The sequence below is a fragment of the Aptenodytes patagonicus genome, chromosome Z (genome assembly GCF_965638725.1).
Source record: "Aptenodytes patagonicus chromosome Z, bAptPat1.pri.cur, whole genome shotgun sequence".
Lineage (NCBI taxonomy): Eukaryota > Metazoa > Chordata > Aves > Sphenisciformes > Spheniscidae > Aptenodytes > Aptenodytes patagonicus.
The window spans coordinates 37,771,401-37,794,712 of record NC_134982.1 but is presented as its reverse complement, the minus strand read 5'-3'; the positions used below and the strand labels follow the sequence as shown (position 1 = coordinate 37,794,712).

Below are 23,312 nucleotides of genomic sequence, written 5' to 3'. Positions count from 1 at the left end.
GGAAATGGCATGAGTACCTGCCAACATATTCTTTACATTCATACACAAATAATGACATGAATAGCATGAATAGTGAATTTGGATTTGATGAGTACTGGAAAATAATTGGCAATGGCGAAAGAGACACCTTGGACAACTGAATCAGAATGGAAAGAAATTGCGAATGGCAGGAGCAGCGTTTCCTTTTCCCCTGACCTCCTTCATCTTTGACCAGCAGGGTTTGAAAAATGATACAGAAAAGCAACAAAGCTATCCAGTACTTACTCCTGACAAACACAACTGGTATCTAATCAAGCAAGAGGATAGAGCCTATCTTTTTCAATACAGGGAGGCTCAGCCACTTTTTTCAGAATTTATCCCTTGATGTTAGAATGCTTGATGGAAACAGGTACCTGCTAAGGTGAAAGTAAATTCCAACATTATTGATAAGCTGAGTAACTTCATGTCAGGTTTCCTTTTAGAAAAGAAAACATACTTACTAAGACTGTGAACAAAGTGTATTTAGACCATATCAAGTTTGGACTCAGCAAATTACAGATAACAGACCCGAGGTTGTGCTTTTATTTGGGAAAAGGAAGGCATTTAATACCCATTTTGGGGCAGAGGGTGTACACACTTTCTTAACGCATGAGCAAGGATTGCTCACATACACTCATTTATGCTCAAAGATGGACATCCAGCTCCAGTCGTTATGGTGTAGTCTTCTAGAAAATGTCAACCAATTGATAAAAGTGTCCACCACACTGCAACACCCTAGGATTTACAAGGGGAACAACAAGGAAATTACTTTTTATAGACTGGATGAGCAACTATTTTTTATATTTCAATTGGTAAAAGTTTGAAAATGGCTGTAATCAGCTCAGTCTTATGTGCTAACAAAAAGTGTGGCTTAATACATATCTTTGGACTTGATTTTGTATCTTATCAAAAATTTCCTGTTCATCTAAACGATAGCTATAACAACAAATGCTGGAAAAGGTAAATAAAATTTGACTAAAACACTTCACTAGTAGTTTAACCCTTTTTATCAGTCCCAATATAACAACAATTAATCATCATACCAATAACCAAACTAGAATTGTGTATCCACCCACACACTTTTAAAAGAAGATGTGTTTTAATCTTAAAAGATAACGAACAAAGAATGAATAAAAGACTAATTGTTAAAGCACTAAACATGTCAAGAACTGGCAGTTTCAGGGATCTGACTGTTTTTTGGAAATGCATGGTTATTGCTCAGCAGGCCCTCAACTCCTTCTCACTGCTGGTTGCCCTTCCACTTCTCTCTGTGCAAAGACTGACTAAATTGGCAAAAACAAGGAAGTGATTTTTAAAGTCAGTATTTGAAACCTTCACTAGTTCCCTTCAGCTCTATCTGGGGCTATGAAAGTAACACATAAGAAGTAACACAAAAGAAAACAGTAACTTTCAGTCTTCAGCATCTGGATATTTTCACTTAGTTTTATAGCTACTATAAAACAAATTTAAAATAAAGGAAAACAAAACCTCTTTATTTTTTCATTCAAGTGGCCAGCATTATCACAAAAAAAGAAAACAACCAACAGCAGAAAATTGGGATAAAGAATGGTAAGGTTTTATTGCTAAGAACATGCAGAGTACTTCTCCAAGTCTCCTACTCCTTTCCTTTGCACAATACTGTGCATAAAGAATTCACCACAGACGTGACACCCAGCTGGACTGTAACTATGCATTCTTGAACACTTCTCCCAGACCATTCAGGAACAGAAAATAACACAAAGAATCAGAGGAGTGATGGAGAGGCAATGGTAATATATTACCTATCCGACTGACAAAGACTCATCTTCACAGAACCATCAACTATTGTAAAGATTGTAAAGGTATAAAAGAAGATATTCATGATCAATTCTTATAAGAGTTCCACCATTTTGATTTACTTTCAAATTCACATACTTTGTGAGACTAGTATTAAAAAAGAAGTCTCAATGAGCATGGAATTTCTGTATCACTGCATTTCAATACCGCAAAAACCATTTCAGATTCTGGAGAAAGCTTCATAAACATATAAACATGTTTTAAATTTTACACAAATATATTTATAAGCATATACATAGATATTTTAAAGATAATTAACTAATCTTGTATGTAGTATATACACATAAGTTGCAAACATTATATCTATATATAAAAATTGTCATTGATTTAATAGGCACGTGGAGAACTTAAGGGTAAACATACCTTGAAATAAGAATATGTACGGTCTTATGCTTACAAAATACACATTCAAGAAAAAGAAATTAACCTTTGGAGAGAAAATAACCTTAAATTTAATATTTCTAACAGAATACATATACACATATAAAGTACTATAACTTTCCTTTTTTGTGTAAACATAGTTAAACTCCTGTATTGTGAACTTACCCACAGATAGGTGTACTTTCATCTGATCCAGTTCTTCTTCAAGATTCAGTCTACAAAAGAGGAAATAAAAAAGTAAGAACCACAGAACAATCACATAGACACCACTAAAACCATTAAAAAAATTAAACCAAAACCATATCAATATATTACTGGGGAAAAAGTTGTGAACACCCAGGAATTAGTTCTAATTTGACAACACTTAGCATACTTCAAACATAAAGAATCATTTGTACAACAGCTGATCAAAATTTATAAATCTGAATATACAAAATTCAGATATAATGTTGGTTGTAACATACACTAAGAAGTTTCAGCCAGTCCTTTTTAGGTAAGGAAATGCCCGAGATGAAAAGGAGACTGGTAGGAGGTAGAATCCTGTTAAGAGGGGAATAAGTATGCAGTCTCATGGGAAACCACCAGCCAACCGTGTGCAGATATATCTTACCATTCCTCTTTTTCCAGCAACTATTTGAGAAACTTATTAACAAAATCTCGCCTCCCCTTTTCCAGCCCTGATCTACTACTATATTACTACTATAGTTTATTCTGTAATATCAACCAGCTAAGGTCCGTACAACAAAATACCTGAATTACTGTTTTTCATTTTATTAAAATTACATACAAATAAAATTGCCAGAATACCAATGCTAAAGTTTCAAAGTCAAATTGGGAAATGCTAGAATGAAAGACATTAATTTAAATGGTTCATTTATACTTGTGTTTTCTGACACAATCTTTAATTATATAGTTGTGCACTATTTTAGCAATAAGATCCCCACCTATTTCAGCCTAGGATCCTACAGCACACAGAACAGAGGGCAGTCATTTAATATGCAGATTTTGCTTAAAATATAACCTCATCCTATACAATACACATTATTCTAGCTCTGTTCTGAAGGTTGGATTGCTAATTTCCTCACAGCCTTTTCTGCTGTACTCTGAACAGCAGCACCTAACTGCTTCACAGGAAATTTATGCTTTACAAAATCCCTCTGAGATAGGGCACAAAGAATATCTAGCCAAAATATCTGCTAACTTAAGGAAAGGGTTTAAAAAAAAGTCTTTCAGTATACACAGTATTTTAAAGCATATTATATATTTAATGCATCTCTCACTCAGCTGTAACTCTAAACATTGCAATTCACATCCCACAGTCTCACATGAAGTACAAAGAAAATGAGAAACGTGAAAGTTAAAGTAACATAAGACTCGAGCTATTTTCAGGATCATTCAGCTGCCTTCACAGGTTGACTTTCTTTGCTCTTCTTTCATTCTCCATGCCTCAGTCATCATCAATTTCTATAACACAGACTACAGTGCCCTTTACCTCCACAGTCCTAACTCCTCATAGCATGTTCTCTTTTTTGCACCGAATGGCAACATGCTTCCTTGAAAAAACATTCTCTGTCTATGTTACTAAAGAGTGTATTCAACATTACATGAATACAAGGGAGTGAATTAATGAGACTTTAGAATCCTTCCTGCTTGAACCTCTATCTTCTGAACATGTTATTTTTCAACTTTAAAAGCATTATTTAAACGAACACACGTTTACATGCATACATACATACATACTGCCTCCCTACACACTAAGGGACAAGGATACAATGATAATTGTACAAGATTTTTTTAAAAAGTTAACTTTTACATAAAGATTTTTTTTAGGGTGATGAAAGACATGCAGAAGTAAATAAAAGATATGAAACAAGTAAAGGGTTTGGTTTATAGTCTGAATATCTGAAGCACTTCCAAATAAATTCATTTGTCTGTGAAATAGTCTCCAACTGAAGTTATGATATATCTAAGCTAGAAATACTTCAGGCAAGCCTAGACAAGGAATTACAATGGGTAATACAAGATCCAACCCATACAAGTCAGTAACTGGCTTGCATGAATGCTAGAAATGCCCAACTGTGTTAGACCAGAGCTGGGTCCATCCATCACCAGTGCTCTGTCCATAGCAGAGGCAAAAGCAGATGCTGCTCAGGAAAGAGCACAGGCCTAACAGTTTCTGCAGTCTGACTCCAATTTTCCATCCTGAAAGTGGCACATAAGCACTACCCTTTGTTTCCTCTGCTTTAACTGGTTCCCTGTTGCTAAAAGGACCTTTCCTCCAATCCTGCAGGAATGGAATTTCTTTTTAACCTTTCATGTGGACCCTTGTCAAAGGCAATTGGAAAATATAGATCAGATTTTAGCCAGATGGTTACTGTCACCTTTCTGCAATTCCAGCAGGTTAACGAAGCAGGATTTCCCTTTACAGGAGCCACACTGATGCTTCCCCAACAAAACTGTGTTGATCTGTGCTCAGTGATCTCTCTCTCTCTGTTTTTTTTTTTTCTTTTTTTTTTTTTCCCCTCTTTTTCCTAAAGACAGACTGCCATCTTCCCAAGCATGGAAGCAGTCAGGCTCACTGGTCTGCAGCTCCCTCTAGAGCCCATTTTATGGATGGGAGGCACAGTGGCTGTTTACAATGAGGTTACAGTTCAGTAATTTCATACTTCAGTTTCTTCATACCCCTTGGGGTGTGAAGATATTAACATCAAGATATTAACAAATAACTTATCTACTTGACCTCATAATTGCTGTACAGTTACTTCAAACAGATCTAACATCTTTGATCTATCTGTAACAAAGAATACATGAGTTTTTGGCATCTTCTTAGCATCTTCAGCAGGGAAGACTGATGCAAAGATTCACTGAGCTGTTCTTTTATGGCCTTGTAAACCCAGTGTATCCTTTTACACCATTATCATTAAGTAAACCTACAAATTTCCTAACTGGCTTCTTTTTCACTTTAATTAAGCAAAATTTTACTATCACAGCTTAAGCATTTTTGAAAACCACTCTTCAAGAGCTTTTTTAGCCTTCTCAACTTTCCACTTGCATTTGTCCTGCCATTGTTTATTAGCCTACCTGTTCTCACCAATGCAAGCTTAAGTTTTAAATGCTGACCTTTTCTCTGCAAGGGCCACAAAAACTTCCCCACTGAGTCTTTAAAGAGAGCTTTTTAAGACTATTTTGGGGTGGGGGTTGGTTTAGGGTTTTTTTTAATTTCATTTTTTAAATTGTAGCACATATTTCAGCTGGGTTTCAGCTACAGTACCTTTCTTAACAGTCTACAACTGTTCATAGGCTTTCTGTACTGCTTGTTCTAGTCTTTGAGGGGGTTGGAGGTTTTTTGACTAGTTGCTTCATTTTTATGTGGTTCCCTTTCTGGAAAGTGAATATCCCCAGGCCAATTGATTTGGTCCACTCTCTTCTGCTACTATTTAAATCTAATTATAAAAAAAAAAAATAAAAAGAGGCAAACATCACATGAACCCATCTTCATAAAGGATGAGATGTGGGGAAATACAGGCCTTACCTCTTTTCCTATGAAAGTTACAGAGCAAATCATCCTAGAAATCATGTCCAGCCACCTAATGGACAAGAAGGTGATTGGAAACAGCTAGCATGGATTTACCAAGGAACAATTTTGCTTTACCAACCTGATCATCTCTGTAAGGAGATGACAGGCTGTAAGACTAAAGAGAAAGTAGGCAATGGTGTACACCTTGAATTTGGCAAGGCATTTGAGATGGTCTCCCACCTCCTTACTGCCAAATAGTTGAGATCTGAATTGAAAAGTAGATAACGTGGCTGGGAAATTGGCTGCACTGTTAGGCTCAAAGGGTGATGATCCGTGGTGTGGAGTCCAACTGGCAGCTAGCAATTAAAAGCATCCCTCAGGGATCCATACCAGAGCCAGTACTGTTTAATGTCTTTATTAACAACCTCAAAGATTGGTTAGAGTGCCTCTCAGCAAGTTCACAGATGATATAAAACTGAGGGGAGCAACAGATACACTCACTAGAGGACTGGACCGCTGTTCAGAGAGACCTCATAGGCAGAAAAAGTGGGCTGATGGGAACTTGATGAAGTTCACCAAAGGCAAAGTCCTGCTAGAATAACCCCTCACAACAGGACATTCTAGAAGACCAACTGGCTAGAGAGCAGCTTTGCAGAAAAAGTGGTGTCCTTCTAAGCAACAAGTTGAACATTAGGTAGTGACATGCCTTTGTGGCAAAGGCTAACAACATACTAGCTCTACAGGCAAGAGTATAGTCAGTTGGTTTACAAAACTGACTCTATTCAGCACTTCTGAGACTGCATGTGTGGCTGTGTCTAGTTTTGGGCTCCTCCAAGAAAGGCACTGACCTATTAGATTAAGTCTAGGAAAGGGGTACCATGATGGTTAGGGGTTGGGCACATGATTTATGACAACAGGGTGAAAGACCTGGCTTTATTCAGCCCTAGGAAAAGGGAAGATTTTATTGCTGTCTACCTAATGCAAGGGTGTCAAATAGACAGAGTTTGACTTTTCCCAGAGGAGCTCAGTGGATGGTATGAAAGCCAATGGACACAAGCTAGAATACACCAAATTTCAACTAGATATAAAAAGAAATTGCTCATTAGGCTGGTCAGACCCTGGAACAGTTGCCCAGAAACGTTCTGAAATCTCCATCCTTGGTCTCCATCGCCTCCATCCTTTGTCAAAACTTGACAAGATCCTAAGCAAACGTCCCAAACTGCCACTGATCTGAGCAGCAGGTTGGACAAGACAGCTTCCAGATGTTCCTTCCAAGCTGCACAATTCTGTCCTTCTCATTGTATTGAGGTAACTATTACAGAGAGGCTTTCTCTCTAATGCTTTCTTGAACTGAGTTCTGTATACCACTCAATATAAAATCCAGAACAGTGTTTTTCCTTTTGGTTTCTAAGACTGATTGTTCTAGAAAAGTTACTTATTCCACACAAAATTTGTATCTCTACTCTTGTCTTGGCAAGATAATGATGCAGACTCTATGTGGATAGCTGCAACCTTCCATGATTACAGCCTGTCCTTCACAACTCATCAAATCCTGCTTTGCATTTCTGCATGACTGTCAGCATCCTGATGAAAAGATCAGCAGTACAATCTCACTGCTACTTATTTATTATTAAAATACAGGACTTCTATACAAAAGCATTACACAGTGCTCCCTTTTTCTGTAATAGCTGTCCAATATTACACTTAAATAATCCTTTTCGTACAGCGCCACTCTCTCACCAGGTAATCCTACTCTGTCATTCCTGCAAAGCTAGTACACAGGCAACACTGTACCCCACAGATTACCCTCCTTCCTCCAGGTCATTGAGACGCCTAGTGTGTCAGGACTGTCATGTGATGCCAAGCAGTCTAGCTCCACATCTTATTTTTTTGGCTTCTAGCACAGAAGTATTTGTAAATTATATCGTCGTTCTGTTGCTTAATATGCCAGTCAACTACTGTTGACAATATTTTAAAACAGCTTTCCTTATCTTTTGTGACCTCCCACTACCAACAACTGCTTCCTCCTATCCTTAAGAGTCGTCCCTTTACTGCAGGAGCATTCTTGGTGCAAGAGGACATTGTTATATCAGCTAGACAGCAGGGCTCATCTCATTCATGGTCTCATCTAAGAGATTAGATTCCTCCTTGCAAACAGGATGTTCTCCTTTCCCAAGATTTATGCTCTTTGCAACAGCACATATAAAACATGTCTTATGTGTAGATAATAATACATGTCACACTAAAACAAATTGAATAAATTGCATTCCACTGGAGAGACTGCTACCTGCATCCTGCGCTTAAATTTTTTTCAGTCTGGGGAAGCTTACGCAGGTATAGCCTCCCTTTTTGAACCAATTACTCTCAATCTATCCTATCCTAATTAGTTAGTTAGTTGGTTTCTCGGTTTCTTTCATTTTTTTCTAATCTCTGAAGCCTGACAATCTTCAGTTCACAAACAACTTAAGATTTGAATGCACAGACTAGGCCACTCAAGGCCAACACAGTTGGCACTGAGCAAATTTCAAAGTATTTAACTAATTTGGGAACAGATTCTATACTGATTTCTATTCAATCTTTTCTTTCTGAAAAACAACCGTAATACAACAAAACCTTCAAGCTTTATTTTCAACAGAATTTTTATGGCAAATATAGTGCTAACAGAGAAAAATAAAAATATATAATCTGTATGGTCTTGATACATATTACATTCATTATACAAAATCAGAAGATGAAAAAGGAATGTACAAGTAATTGTGGCTTTTTATCATGACTATGTGCAGTCAAGTGGTTTTTTACTATCACTCATAAGCCTCTTTACATTTCAAGGCAAAAAACAGAGCAAAAATTGCAATGTGAAGAACCACATACAGAAGCAAGTAGCTCTTCCTTTTCTGTTTGTTCCCAATTCAGCAGTAAAATGTGCTCTGACACATTACAATATTTTTGACACGCTACTCTAGCTAGAACTTGTAAAAAAAAAAAAACTGTATATGAATTGTAACAAAAAATACACATCTAGTTCAGTTCTCTAAAATTCACCACAAAAGTACTGTAGTCTGCATATTTTGTTACAAGATTATTTTGCTCAACAAAAAGGAGGAAAGCATGTAATGTGGTCTTCTTGAGGAGTACAATTCTTTGCAGAGACTGTATGATTGCTACTTTCCCCAAGAACAAGTGAACATGATCAGCTGGAAGAAGCATCAAAGACGGGTCAAGTAAGAACTTTCTAAGGAGCAAGAAGGGACTCCGAGGAATTCAAGGTAACTGAAGAAGTTACAGAAAACTGCTGAAGTGTAATGCAACACTGAAGGAAATGACTCAACCTGAAAGAACATAGTGGCAAAAAGCAGGGGTGGGGGAGATATTTGCTTTCCAGCCTTTCATTTACACCGTTACCTCCCTCAGTGTCCCATCACACAGATGTGACAACCTAATAGGTAAGAACTGATTTATCTTTATGAAACTCTCCCTCCCTTTCCAAAAAATATTTTGAGTGGGTCTGAAGATAAACATCTGTGTGTGTTTTTTCCCCAAAAGGGGGATTGCCTTTAACAGACTACATCTGCCCCACCAGTCTTTTAAATGATCCATGTTCAACTCTTTTACGAAGCGGATTAGGTACTTGAAGAGACCTGTGATCCAGTTGCACGGAATCTAGGGACATAAGATGCTTCCCTCACTTACTGAGGGTGAAAGAAGGATTGCCTCTGTAATCCTTCAACTCAAAGGATCAAAAATAAGCTCTGTGTGTGGTAATACAGAATACTAACCTACTGGAACTAGAAAGTCAGAACAGCAGTGTCAAAGTTCAGGTACCGTGAATAAGAGCTTCCAACACTATTTTAGCAGATGAAGCTAATATTTGCTGTAATTATCTTAAGCATGTGCTTACTGGATTTACTACATTGGTTTTTGCATCGTTCAGTTTCAACTAACACATCAAACAATGGAAAGAAAAAATGCTCCAGGTTTTGATCCTAACTGAAAGAGGATTTCTCTGTGCATTGAAAAACTTGTGTTTGATTCAGCAAGCGCTGAGCAAAGGGCATCGTGTTTATGTCATCTGAAAAGATCCGAGACATAAACTGAAGCTGAGAGATGGAATCTTTGAAGATATTTCTGCAGTGGAAAGGTAGTTTCTGTGTAAAGTGTTTCTAGCTGATTGTAGTCTTGAGGCATGGATATCGAAAAGAAATCTTTGAACATTAGTACATGCCTCCTCCATCTTTTGATGGTAGAAATGCTGGGAGTTGAAGATGTTTCAAGAGTAGGCAATTTTGAGGATGATGTATATTTTAGATACCTTATGTTAATCTCCATTTAACTATGCTTCTAGCAATTTTTTTTAGGACTGCTCCACAAATGTCACATTTTACAATTACATACAACTACAAGCTGGACTTAAAAAGAAAAGAAAAAATAACAGCATATTTGAAACTTTTTGTATCTGATATCAAATAATTTTTCTCCTGATAAATCCAGTAGTTTCTAAAAAAAGTGAAAGAAATTATAAGTTTACATTGCTGATTAGGTTAATTATCTTTCCTGTTTCAGATTATAATACTGAGTGGCACAAGTATTTGAGCACAACTCTTTTCCCAGCAGGGAAATTCAGCAATAAGTGTATTTAGGAACTGCAGGAGAAGAAAAATCTACAAAGATTTGGAAACAGTCAACTGTCTGCTTTGTAAAGCAGTAACACAGAACATGGAGAATGCTTTCAGTTTACCCTTTCACAAGTCTCCTGATGACAATATATCAATTGGCAAGCAGGGTGCTTTCTAGTTCTCTTTTTCATACTATGTATGATTTTGCTTGAGCAAGCAAATAAAATATATAGCATATGAAATTTACAAATCAGCATTTTTCAAGGAAAACTGATTTTCTGCCTTTTTAAAATTGAAATTTTTAAATACTATGGTATTTAAGTTTGTGTGTTATTTTCAGTCAGCATCTCAGAAACATGATCTCACTATTATGTCTGCTATTACACAATTAAAAACCCTCAACCTTCTAAGCATTTTACAAGAAAATACAAGAAATAGATTTTAAGCTCCATTTGTACAGGGAAGAGCTAGAAACTGAAGCTCATTGAGACATGATACACCTGTACAAAAGGAAGAATATGATGTATGTAGGTACCAAAGTGCTGCTAAGTAAATCATATGCAACATCAACAAAAGAAAAACCTAAACAAGTAAGGAATGAACAAGGAGACAATATGCAGTCCTGCAGTTAAGGTTGATGAACGAGGAGAAAAAAAAACGAAGCCGCCTATGGAAAAACCTAACTTAGACAACAGAAGCGATTAAGGTTCTAAATTGAATATACACAGCAATGTAGAACTTGAAATAAAGTCTATAGTAATCATAATATGAAAACAAAAAACTCTTCTTTTGATCAAAGGGTTTGCTCTATAGACTCAGAGAAGATAGACCTTTGAACCATAATTCAAGATCGAATGATGGGATTTGAATACAATGGAAATATGCAGGTCAAGAGGAAAGAGAAACAAACCTGAGTATAAGTATAAATCGATCACTTCCAGCTCATGATAAATTCACATCTTTGCACCTTTTTCTTGACAAAGACAAAGGCTACTACTGCATTTTAAAGTCTCTGTCACATTCATGCTGTGTATTCATTCTACTATTTAATTCAACTTTCAAAAAGGGAAGTTCCTGGGATATAATTTAAAACAATAGAGAGATACCAGACATGACCTTTGTGCAAATGTTTAACAAATACTGTGAAGTATTCTGACAACTTACACAATCTTATATATTGATATGTGGAGTAGGTAAAACCTTGCAGGGTGTTGAAACTCCAGAATTCTGTAAATAAGCTCTTAACCATTAATAAATTGATGAAAAAACTAAAAATAGAAATAAAACCTAACTACATTTCAATGTAGTTTAAAAGCAATAAAAAAAATTGCTCAGAATTGTCTCTGAAAATTTGCATAAAACATCTTCTAGCTGTTTATATGAATAACCTTAGGCAAAGGAGATTCATTACTAGGAATACCTAATCAGCAATCCAGATGAAAAGAAAACAAGTAACCACTCAGTTAAACTTTATTAAGTTTCATTAAACTCAAAGTCTAAACTCATATCTGCAATAGTAATGCTAACACAGAGAGCCACTTCTAAAAGCTTGCAATGTTGAAATTGCAATTAACACTTGGCCTGTATCTAGATGCATTCTTTACACAGGTTCATTTCAATAAGTTTGGTTTTTTTAAGCTGAAAAGGTATAAAACATTTTCAAAACATGGCAAACAACTCTTTTCTGATGGCACTGAGAAAGTCTTTTCAGTCCTGGTTAGTTTATACTCAAGGTTTCTAGAGTCCTAAAGAAGACTATATAACTGAAAAATGTACCCTGAAAATTTACAGTAACACCCTACCAAATTTGCCGATAACAGAGGTTACATAACTATGAGTGACTTACATGATTGCTATTTCTAATTTTAAGAACAAATACACTAATCCTATATCCATTAGATGAACTGAAAATCTTATTTAAAATATGTATTCAGCTCCCACACACACTTTTCTGCTCAGGACCGTTTCTTAAAGAGGGAGGTAAAAAAGACTGGTTTTGCAATGTGCTTGAAAGAGTAATAAAACTAGTGGACTGAAAAAAATCCAGAATTTATGACTCCTTCCTGAAAAACGCCTTGCTCTGATTTATACTCAAATGTTGTATTTTCTAGCAGCTTTGCTAAGTTCAAATGATAGCCCATCTGATAGGAGAAAAGTGACTTGAAGCCATACAAAGTCTAGAAACTGGTGTATTGCTTTTCACCTTTATGCAGACCTGAAATTGTCTTACGGCCTTGAGCCTTCTGCATAGAGAGGTTATGCTGCTTGTAAGTATATCTGGTAGAATTTGACTCTATTTCTTCAGTAATTCTTTCTCAACAATAAGCATTTCTTAATCTGGTTCCAAAACAAATTGAAAACCCAAAGAGACCTTCTGACAACATAACCTACTCCAAAATACTTTTAAAGTTTACTCTGTTGACAAGAAACAGTCCAGGCCAGCAACAGTCTAGATGCTCTAGATTACATGGTCAGAGAACAACTTCCAACTCCTTCCTAGCCAAGGAGAAGCCATCGAATCCTTGAATTAACAGGAGTCAGCACCCTAAATTAGTAGGAGTCTACTGGCACTTCCTAGAAGACTGTCAATATCTTCTAATATGGCAGGTCAGAAGTAGAATCATGTCTCTGTTTTCACATCCCAAGAACAACCTCAAAGTACTTTGTTTACTATCAATAACTTCATGAAAGTCATTCTTCTTCCTTGTAACATATATATATGTATACAAAAGGCACCAAGAGGAGCAGGAAAGCACACAGCATCCTATTTTATGTACCATAAAACATTCATTTATATCCTCCAACTACGATTGCCACAGTCTCACATGGCAATATTAAAACAAGGATGGTAAGAAATCAAGAGAGATCAAATCTATCCAGCTAATAGTTTATGCTGGTATTGCATACATTTTTAAAGGTACTGACCTTGACTCACAATTATAGTATCTGCTCCTTCCAGTATCATACAATATTCTGAATTTTATTTTATGACAATATAATACTTTTGATTACTCCTCCATTATTCAGTTATTTTTGTAATAATCACCCATTTGGAATATAGGAACAGGTAGCATAAAAAAAACCTGTGCTATAGAATCAGTTTTGCCAAAGGAATTACTTCTGATTTCTTCTAGATTATAGCTAGGCATCAGCAAGAAATTCTCTGTAACAGTTGCTTACTTATCAACTTACTAGAACAAGCGAAATGCTTGTACCATCTGCATATAAACAGGGCTTCTGCAAACTATATCTTCTTACTAGAACAAAATTTCCTAGTACTCATCATTTTTAATTGTCAGCAGTTCTAAAGATACCATCAGGAGCCCTCACACAGCTCCAAATCTAAGGTACATATATACATGCACACTTGGGTCTCAATGCATTAAAGAAAAGGTAGTTTAGAAAGATAGCCTGAACTATAGCATAAACTTTCTCTCCATACTTATCAGTTTAAAGGGCTCCTTCCCTCAAGAATTGCCGACCCTAGGTTAACCATTGCCAGAGGACTCTAGTTAGTCCTCTAGCAAACCACTGTCCCCGGAGCAATACACATCCCATAAGTCAGCCGTTGCTCAGCAGCAGCTTTCAGCATTCACAGGTAGGGCCAGCAGGAGACTCCTACACTCCTCTGCATACAGATAAAAGGAATTAAGAGAGCAGGCTCATGGCAGTCTAAAATAAACATCCAAACAAACAATAAGACTTTTTTTCCATTTGTCCCAGGGAATTTTATCTGGAAAATAAAACCAAGCAGAGAATCTCATTTCTAATAGAGCTGAATACATAAGAAGGAATAATCCATTGAGGAAACCGACTCCTTCCCAAGGATTACAGGTTGTAAGACTGCAGCAGGATGACTCTTTGGAGAAATAAGCAGAACCAACCACAATCTCCTAATGCATACTGTTGCTGGTGTGAACAGATATCAGGGGGCTAAGTCCAGGAGCTGCTGCAGTCAGGGAAGCCTTCCTCTGAGTCCAGGAGGTTAACTATTGCCTTTTGAAATGTCTTCCTCCAGAGCCATGGAAGATTGTTAAAGACTGGCAAGCCAAATTAAGAAGAAAATCAGACAGAACAAGACTGCTAAGCAAGCTTTGCACGGTCTTTATCAGGGTCCTTAAAAAGGGACAGTAGTGTTGCTTATTACAGTAACCAAAATGAGTGCGTTTTAAAGACACTGGGTCAAAGTAGTGCCAGGGAACTTTTTCTTACCCAAAGCTTAAGCCAAATAGCCTAATAATCCTTGCAAGGAAAATGGGACAGCAGAAGCAGCTCTGTTTTCTTCCCCTCAGAAAAGAAAGAAGCTTGAGAAGGACAGCAGATCAACATAGAAAGGTTTTCTAGGTAAGCAAAACTGAATTGTACTTTCTGTTCATGAGTCTTCAAAAGGGTAAAAATTCTAGTCTGTAAAATCAGAGTAGAATGCACATGCACATTACGCATACTTTCGTAAAAAGCCCATACAGAAAATATAGGAAGAGACTGTCATAAATTAGGATGGGGAGTCTGATACGTCATAATGCAAACATTGATTTTAATTTTCTACTATGCAAAAATTGTCTAGAGTCATGAGAACCAAGCTACGCAGAAACTTTATTGAACTTTTACATGTGCAATACTACTCTGACAGAAATTCTTCAATTTGTTCTTACAGCATTATGATTCAAGAACATTTGCCTGCAGTAAGGGCAAAATATGCTCTTTTCATGGGTCTGTGTATTTATGTGTCAACTGACAGCCTTGGGAGGTGAGAGTAAACCTGGGAGCAGGTGTTTGATCTAGACTGTGCGAGAGCGCAAAAACCATTACATGTATCTGGGGATAACGCTGTCAAAAGAAGAGTAAAACAAGAAGTACTAGCATTACTTACATTTTGTGAACATTCAAACTATCCAGAATGATTTACTGGAATTCCTTTACAGGAGGAAAATTGTAAACTTACAGTTTACACATAGAAACTTCTAGTCTTAATTAACCAAGGAAATGGAATATTTGACTCTACAGAGTCATTGAGCTATCTGTCTTACTTTGTCCATTCGCTTCCCAGAAATATGTCTTTTTCATTCTTGTTTCCCAATTCAGTCACTTATAGGATGGATGAAAATTGCAGGAAGCGATATCTGTTGGTGCTAAGTAAAGTCTCTCTGATTTACAACCCACATTCAGGAGCGAAAAAGGATAAAAACAACTCCCCCCACACCAATCCAATGTCTGTTCACATAACAAAAAGTGAACAGTGTCATAGTTGTCAAGAGTGAGTTTTGAGATGTATTTCACATTAATAGTCACTCAAAAACCAAAGATGCGCTAGTGACCAGCGACTAAAATAGTTTCAACATGCAGCATAACCTTTAGCTTGCAAAAGGATAGTAAAAACCCATGCCTAAAATTTTACCTACCATTTAGTAATCTTTTATTTGTTTTACTGTAGCATAAAACCCATCTGATTGACCAAAAGGTGTTTAAAAAAAAAGTTACATTGTGTGAATTATGCTCATTATTTTAATTTGAATTTGTTCATTCCTTTATAACAAGACCATCAGAACAGCCTCATAAACAGTGCTTACCTGTAGTTAGTTCAGAAAGGATTCAACCTGAAGGGCCATGACTGGGGTACCAGTGTAATCAACGTAACTCATAGGGGCACATATGGTGAGGACTCCATTGCATGAATATCAAGAGAGTTTTATTGTCGCATCAGTACTTTTAACCTTTATATAAACCTCAGATGACCAACACGCCAAAGTCTCTATTACCTACAGCCTGTTTTGAGTATGGAGCTGGTTTCCAATAATGCAAAGTAAGGATGCAAATCAATTTGTTAAATTATTTCTTACATTGAAATATTTGAGTTTTAGGAAAATTTGGAAGATTCCATTTTTATTCTCATGTGATTGTGTTTGAAAAAAGCAAATACAACAATACTTCTTAGAACACACATTCTGAATTCTTTACAAATTAGAAGATCCAAAAACATTAAGACAGGTTAAACTTTTGTATGTATATGCATATTCTGCCTCATGCAGGAAAAAAGAGCCAAGTGTTTCATCACAAAGATCATATCATGCTGGGCCACAATAAAGGTCCACTTAGCTCCACATCTGAGTTTCTGGAATTCCAGAACTGTAGACTTTAGGAAAGAGTTCAAGAGATAGGGCAAGAATACATAAGCATTGCTTAATAATTTTCATTGTAAAATATTATTTCCAGTCTTTGAAGGAACTTAATGTCTCTACTTCTTTGCAAAATTCAGTTCCTGAAGTTCCATATGCTATTAGCAAATCTGAGATATACCTAAACTTGAAAATTTGCTGTTTCCCTTCCAAAATCAGTACCATGCAAGACAAAAGGAAAACTAGCATTGTATGCTAAATTCAGCAGTTGCCAGAAAGCACCAAGCACTGCTGCCCTTACCAGAATTCCCAGGAACTCCATAGAAAGTGTTGGAGAGAGACCTATATTCATTACTCCCTCATTACTCTCTTAATATAGCAGCCTGACAGCTTATGTTACTAGCTTTGGTGTTATAGATTGTAGGTTCATAGGCTTCTTACTATGAACATTCAGTACAGTTTAAATAGACACACTTAGTACTTCTTTATTTTTATATATACATATATATCTGCAGGCTGATAAATCAGACATTTCCACCTAAATGCTGAAGAACTTTTATCTGGGCAATAGACAAAATAAAAAGACAGCACTCTCACAAGCAGTGTGCTTACCAACAGTACAGTGTTTCATTTCTCTAACACTCAGATAATCTACAGAAATCATTGTGATTCAACAGCAAGGCAGGCAATACCTCCATGCAAGCAATACAAAAGGAAGCTAACTTAAGAGTCCCTACCTTTCTCCAACATCTCCCTACTATTCTTGTCCCTGACAATGTCCAAATTTTATCATTAATGCAATTTTAATTCTGCCTTTCCATGCTTATGTATTATGGAAGAATGTTTAATGGCATGACTGCATGTTTTCTCTATGACACAGTCTCATCAGGTATGAGAAGGCAATTAAATACTACAGGCTGCTTATGGAAATTTGATAATACTACTTGGATTTTGAACAAATACCTGCAAACAAGAAAAGTCTGATTAAATATGGAAGAACAAAGGAAACACATCAAAATCAACACATCTGATTTCCAAAAATACAGCAAGGCCCCAAATTTGACTGTTAGCCAGGATGCAGGAAATTACAAGATCTGGTGGACACAGGTGAGAAAATTTCTAGAAACAAGCTTAACAATTAAAGATCATTAATCTCATCATCCCTGACAGACCACTCTTCCTGGAAAACAACAATATATTTGTTTCAGTTAGCTGACACAGTGCCTTGTGAAAATGTAACTGGAAGCTTTCTAGAAAAGAGAAAATAATTCTCTTCACAAAAGAGGCCATGTGAGTTAATAATGCAAAAGCCCCTAAATGACTTAATGTGGCATTTACAGTTCTGACTTTGGTCCTTCAAAAAGGTCTTTTAAAATTGCACCCTGTAGTACAACTAATGCTGCTGTTTTCTTACATTTAAGTTATTTGTAGTGGTTTTAGTCAACAACTGCACTGTTTCAAGTTCTCACACTTGAGCCTGACTGTCATTTCCACTGAGCAATGTTCGGTCCAGTCAGTGAGCATGCACCTTTGTCAGAACCCCCTAACACCAGCTGCAGAATCTAGGCTTGAATCGTTTTCAGTAGAATGAACGGTGGTATTTTAGATTTAGCAATCTTTTTATCCATCCAAAACCTAAACAAATACATCATTTTTTTAATTATATTTGGCTTTACAGTACAGAATTACTAATTGCAGTAAAAAGTAAACAAGAGCCCTGAGCTATTAGATTTAAGTATACATACATATATATATATATATATGACCAGATATTTCCTGTTTAGCCAAAGAGACTGTCAAGGTGATCAAAACTGCATTTTTTCAGCAGGTGCTCTAGGGAAAAGAAAAGAAAAAAAAAGACACACACATTCAAGCAGCAGAGGAATTAATAAAGCCTAGATTTGTGTTTCTTAATGCCACCATTCCAGAACAGTACATTCAGCTTTCCTCCACCATACCAATTCTGATAAGCTGGAAAAGGCAAGAGGTATCACATGCTGTTGCTGGTCCCAAGTTATGCTCCTGCCAGCTGGCTGGTGAGATACCACTACACAGGTGTGCTGGTTTTAGCTGGGATAAAGTAAATTTTCTTCATAGTAGCTAGTATGGGGCTATGTTTTGGACTTGTGCTGAAAATAGTGTTGATAACACAGGGATGTTTTCGTTATTGCTGAGCAGTGCTTACACAGAGTCAAGGCCTTTTCTGCTTCTCACACCACCCCACCAGCGAGTAGGCTGGGGGTGCACAAGAAACTGGGAGAGAACACAGCCGGGACAGCTGACCCCAACTGACCACAGGGATAGTCCAGACCATATGACGTCATGCTCAGCATGTAAAGCTGAGGAAGAAGAAGGAAGGGGGGGACATTCAGAGTGATGGCATTTGTCTTCCCAAGTAACCATTACGCGTGATGGAGCCCTGCTTTCCTGGAGATGGCTGAACACCTGCCTGCCCATGGGAAGCAGTGAATGAATTCCTTGTTTTGTTTTGCCTGCATGCACGGCTTTTGCTTTACCTATTAAACTGTCTTTATCTCAACCCATGAGTTTTCTCACTTTTGCTTTCCTGATTCTCTCCCCCATCCCACTAGGGAGGAGTGAGCAAGCAGCTGTGTGGTGCTTAGTTGCCGGCTGGGGTTAAACCATGACAACAGGGTATAGAACAATTGCTTTGACTCTACAAAGAATAAGGAAAGCAGAAATCATGAGGTCTTGTTTTCCTAAAAAAGCAAAGCTAATAAGAAACCTTTATTAAATAGCTGCTCTGGCAGAGTAAGGATGCTACCGAGCTTGCAGTGATTCCACATGCTTCAAAGGTCCACAGCACATTTTCTACATGGAGGACATGCACAGCAACCCAGGCACTCAGAGGAAAGAATGACTACCAAAGGTTCTTTGAATGATGTGGCTATCTCTTTCATTTTAAAAACGTTTCCTCCTTATCACAAGCTGCATATGACCATACCATACGGAAAACCAATTTCCAATTAGCTGTGAAGATAATGACTTATGTCATAATGTCTTATGTTGAAGAATGTACTATGTAAATAATTCAGTGTTGCTGGTATCAATTATAAGATCTCCTACAAAGTAATCCAGAAGAAGAGATGTAAAATTGTAAAGCTTCTACAATAGTTTATATACAGTCAACTACACCTTTCCAAAGTCTGGACATAAAGGCCAAAGCGACAGGGTAACCCTATACTCCAGCAAACAAGAATTTAATACGGAAATACCAAAGTAGTTTAAATTAGATAGTTTGCAATTAAGCAGCAGTTTAGTTGGACATGCTACATACTAATTTACCCTGAATTTCAGCAAAATCCAAATAATACAGATACAAAGATGAACCTGACTAATGTGGGAAGAAAATTTCCAAGGACGTATCTGTCAATACAATTCTATAGAAAGTAAGACAACATTTAGCACTTAATAGCCAAGATTAAAAATAATCTAAAAACCTGAGAACTATACTAGATTTATATATATGTGTATGTATGTTTATATATATAGCTATAAAATGTATCTATCTGTAAAATGATATGCCTATTTTCACTGAAGATATTCCAGTTCTATGCAGCTGCACGATGCTGAATCTGAAAGCACTGGCATTGCACAGCTGAATAAAATAAATTTCAAATTTTTTACGTTACTAGATCTTTCTCTTGCAAGTTTTCAGCAGTTTCATGCAGCTCAAACAAAAACATTGTATTTATATAAGCATGGGTCACTCTCCTCCTCAGCTAAGTGTTAACTACTGTTTGAATACTGCTATTTTTTTCTGTTTGCTTAAGGGGGAGAAAAAGTGATCAAATCCCATGTTTTTCTTAACACAGAACATGAACATCAATATGATAGCTGCTTCTGTAGCCTACAATAACATGGTACTTAACAGGAAATGACTGCAGCATAACACAGGTATTGCATACTTCATAGGGAAAATGACCTACGAGAAGATCAAAATGGGACATCCTAGCAGAGCTGTGGAATTGTTTTCACTTGGCCATTAGCATTAATAAACACTTCAAAGAACACTTAGGGAATTTATTTCAACTACCTCTTTTTGTTCCTGTTTGTAACTCTTCAATTTTGACATGAGTTTAGCTGGTAGCTGCTATAGGATTTAAGACTGTGAGTTATCAGGGCTTAAAAGTTAGACTATTTTCTTAGCTACTGGTTCAGATCCCAAAGTGAACTTAAATTTTGGACCTTTGTTTGTTTGTTTGTTATTGTTTTGGTTTGGGGTTTTTTTAGTAATAAAGAATTTTAAAAATGAGATTTTGTAACTCATAAAATTAAAAATGCAGCTATCAATGCACATCATATACATCGTGGAATATAATTTGATATTCTTTGTGAAAGAGTAAATAGTGGGGGAGGAGGCTTAATAAAGAAGTCAGGTAAAACTATTACTAAAAACAGTTTCTATTAAGTCAGAGAATAATTATTCTGTAATGCACTTAGTATAAAGATAAATCATACTAACAGCAAAAAAATCATCTTCTTTCCAGGGGAATGTTGGGAAATTCAAGAGAAATATACACATAAAGCATTGAGCACATACTGCTGAATAATCACAGTTTATTGAGTCTTATATTTTACTAATCTAGTATGGGTTTATAACAATATAGAGATATTTTTCTTTTATATGCACAAACGGCTTAAATTTATACATCATTGATCATGGAGAGGATGCAGCCCATGGCTCTGAAACATATTCCTCTATTAACTGCAAAGTAATACAACATGCACATACTATTCTTCACTAATCAAAAAGTAAAAAAATGGTAGCAACAATGCCACGCATTCTGCATCAACATGCTCCAAAAAATAACTCTGACATTAGGCATTCTGAACTTCATGAAAACAGAAAGCTTCATCTATTTTAAAAAAGAAGTGCTTAAATTTAAGGCCTAAACCCTATATTTATTTGTGTGTTAGTGTCCAGCTTGAAAGGTGCATAGTGTTTAATAGCTTACATGAAAGTCAAAGCAATACCTGCCTGTGATGAGAAGAAAACTTTATAAAAGAAAGGACCTGACAGAAAGTAGTGGCTGACACAAAGCCTTTCCACCAACTTCAACAGGATTTGGAATTAGGCACCACCAGAACAAGTGACGAGCCAAGCAACTTCAGTTTTTCTTGACTTAAAAACAGATTACATAACTTACAAACTGATTGTTTACAGTGTGCTAATATTGGTAATGACTGCATTTTGGAGCCTGGAGCCCATGCATCAACGGGCTTTCCTTGGTTTTACCCTATACTTTATTATCCACCTATTTTCAGAGCAATGTATGTGCAAGTTAAAGACAGTTTACATCATCGTTCTACCCAAGGAAGGAAGGAAGGAAGGAAGGATGGATCGATCTTCCTTACAGGTAAAACAAATAAACAAACACCAACAAATAATTCTGTTTTCCTAACATTCACTCTCTGGCCTAGTCACAGACAGAAATTACACATATTTAAAGTTAAAACAAACATATACCAAAATAAAATCCCTACACAGACACTCTTCTTCAAGCAATGCTGCGTTGGATTTGGCTTATACATGTTTTAAATCAACTTAAGCTAACAATCAAGTAGGGTCTATCAAATTAAGTGTGTCCACAAAACTATGGGCTAACCTGATTTACTTACACTGCTTGTAAAATCACACATAAAAGTAATTGGTACAACTCTGTAGATCATGTCCTTTACCCACAGAGCTTAAGAAAGAATACATGCAATATAAAGACGTCCTATCCACAGATCTAAAAAGGACACTAAATTTAGTACTGACTTTCTTAAGAAAATGAGCTCAGATCTTGAAATGCTGACTTGCTTCAACTAATTAAAGACAGTCATTATTAGAGACAGACGTTGAAGGCAGATATAAAAGACACAGGAGTTATGTATTCATTCCTTACTTACTTCAACTAACAATAAGCTACATTGCCCATAAGGAGTAAAAAGCACCTAAACCCACACAAGGAGTTCACCTTAATGATCACAATGGTGCTCTGGCTTCTTACTAAGTACTATACAGAATTTTAAGAACTCATTTTGACTTAAAAATTCCGTATTTCAAAGAGCTCAACTGCTTGCTTATGCCACTTCACCACAACCTAGTCAAGGCTACCTATCTGCAATGTACCAGGCATAAGAATGTTCCCCATAAACGTGACTGCACAGGAGCTCTAGAAAAACAGTCCAACTGTACCAACCTTCAGGGCATGCACAATACATAAGCAATCTCTCTTTCATGGCTTTGTATGAAAAGGAGAGGCTTATGTTATTGCTCCTGAGTTACTGTTGCCTGTGGTGCATGTGTTGATTAGTGATGGAAGGAGAATTACAACTGCAATTACATGTATGCTAAGAAAGTGCTCTTCCCTACATAAAAATCAAAATAAACAAAAGAAGTACATGTGATAATTTGTTGTGACAGTTTCAAAACAGCAAACAAAGATGTGACAATGAAGTGACAAGAACAGGCACACAGTTGTACTGGTGGATATAACAATACCCCATGTAACACAGCTACTGGCAATATTCTATATAATACTCTAAAGCAGCTTATGGGCAACACAAGGACTTACATACTACAAAACAATTTGCTGCTGTTGAAATTCTGTGATAGCAGCCTTCATGGTATCTCCACAAAATCAGTTTACATTGGGACCCATTGGGAAAACACATTTTCTTTAATGCTGACAAAAACGAAGTCTGAATAAAAGTTCCTACGATGTCTTTATTCTTAAATAATTTTTTTAAAAAAAATTAACTTGACTTACAGAAAGTGTTAAATACCAGCAAAGGGCTAATTATACCATACTAACTTCCTTTTGT

General features: G+C 36.5%; 1 protein-coding gene across 2 annotated transcripts in view; it reads right to left on the bottom strand.

Annotated features, from left to right (window-relative positions):
- The window catches only part of CNTLN (centlein), a 215,096-nt gene that overhangs the window by 73,621 nt on the left and 118,163 nt on the right, over positions 1 to 23,312 (bottom strand). For both annotated transcript variants that reach the window (XM_076362507.1, XM_076362509.1), the window contains one exon: positions 2,401 to 2,450. In XM_076362507.1, the coding sequence (XP_076218622.1) occupies positions 2,401 to 2,450 (50 nt within the window). The remainder of the gene's footprint in view (positions 1 to 2,400; positions 2,451 to 23,312) is intronic.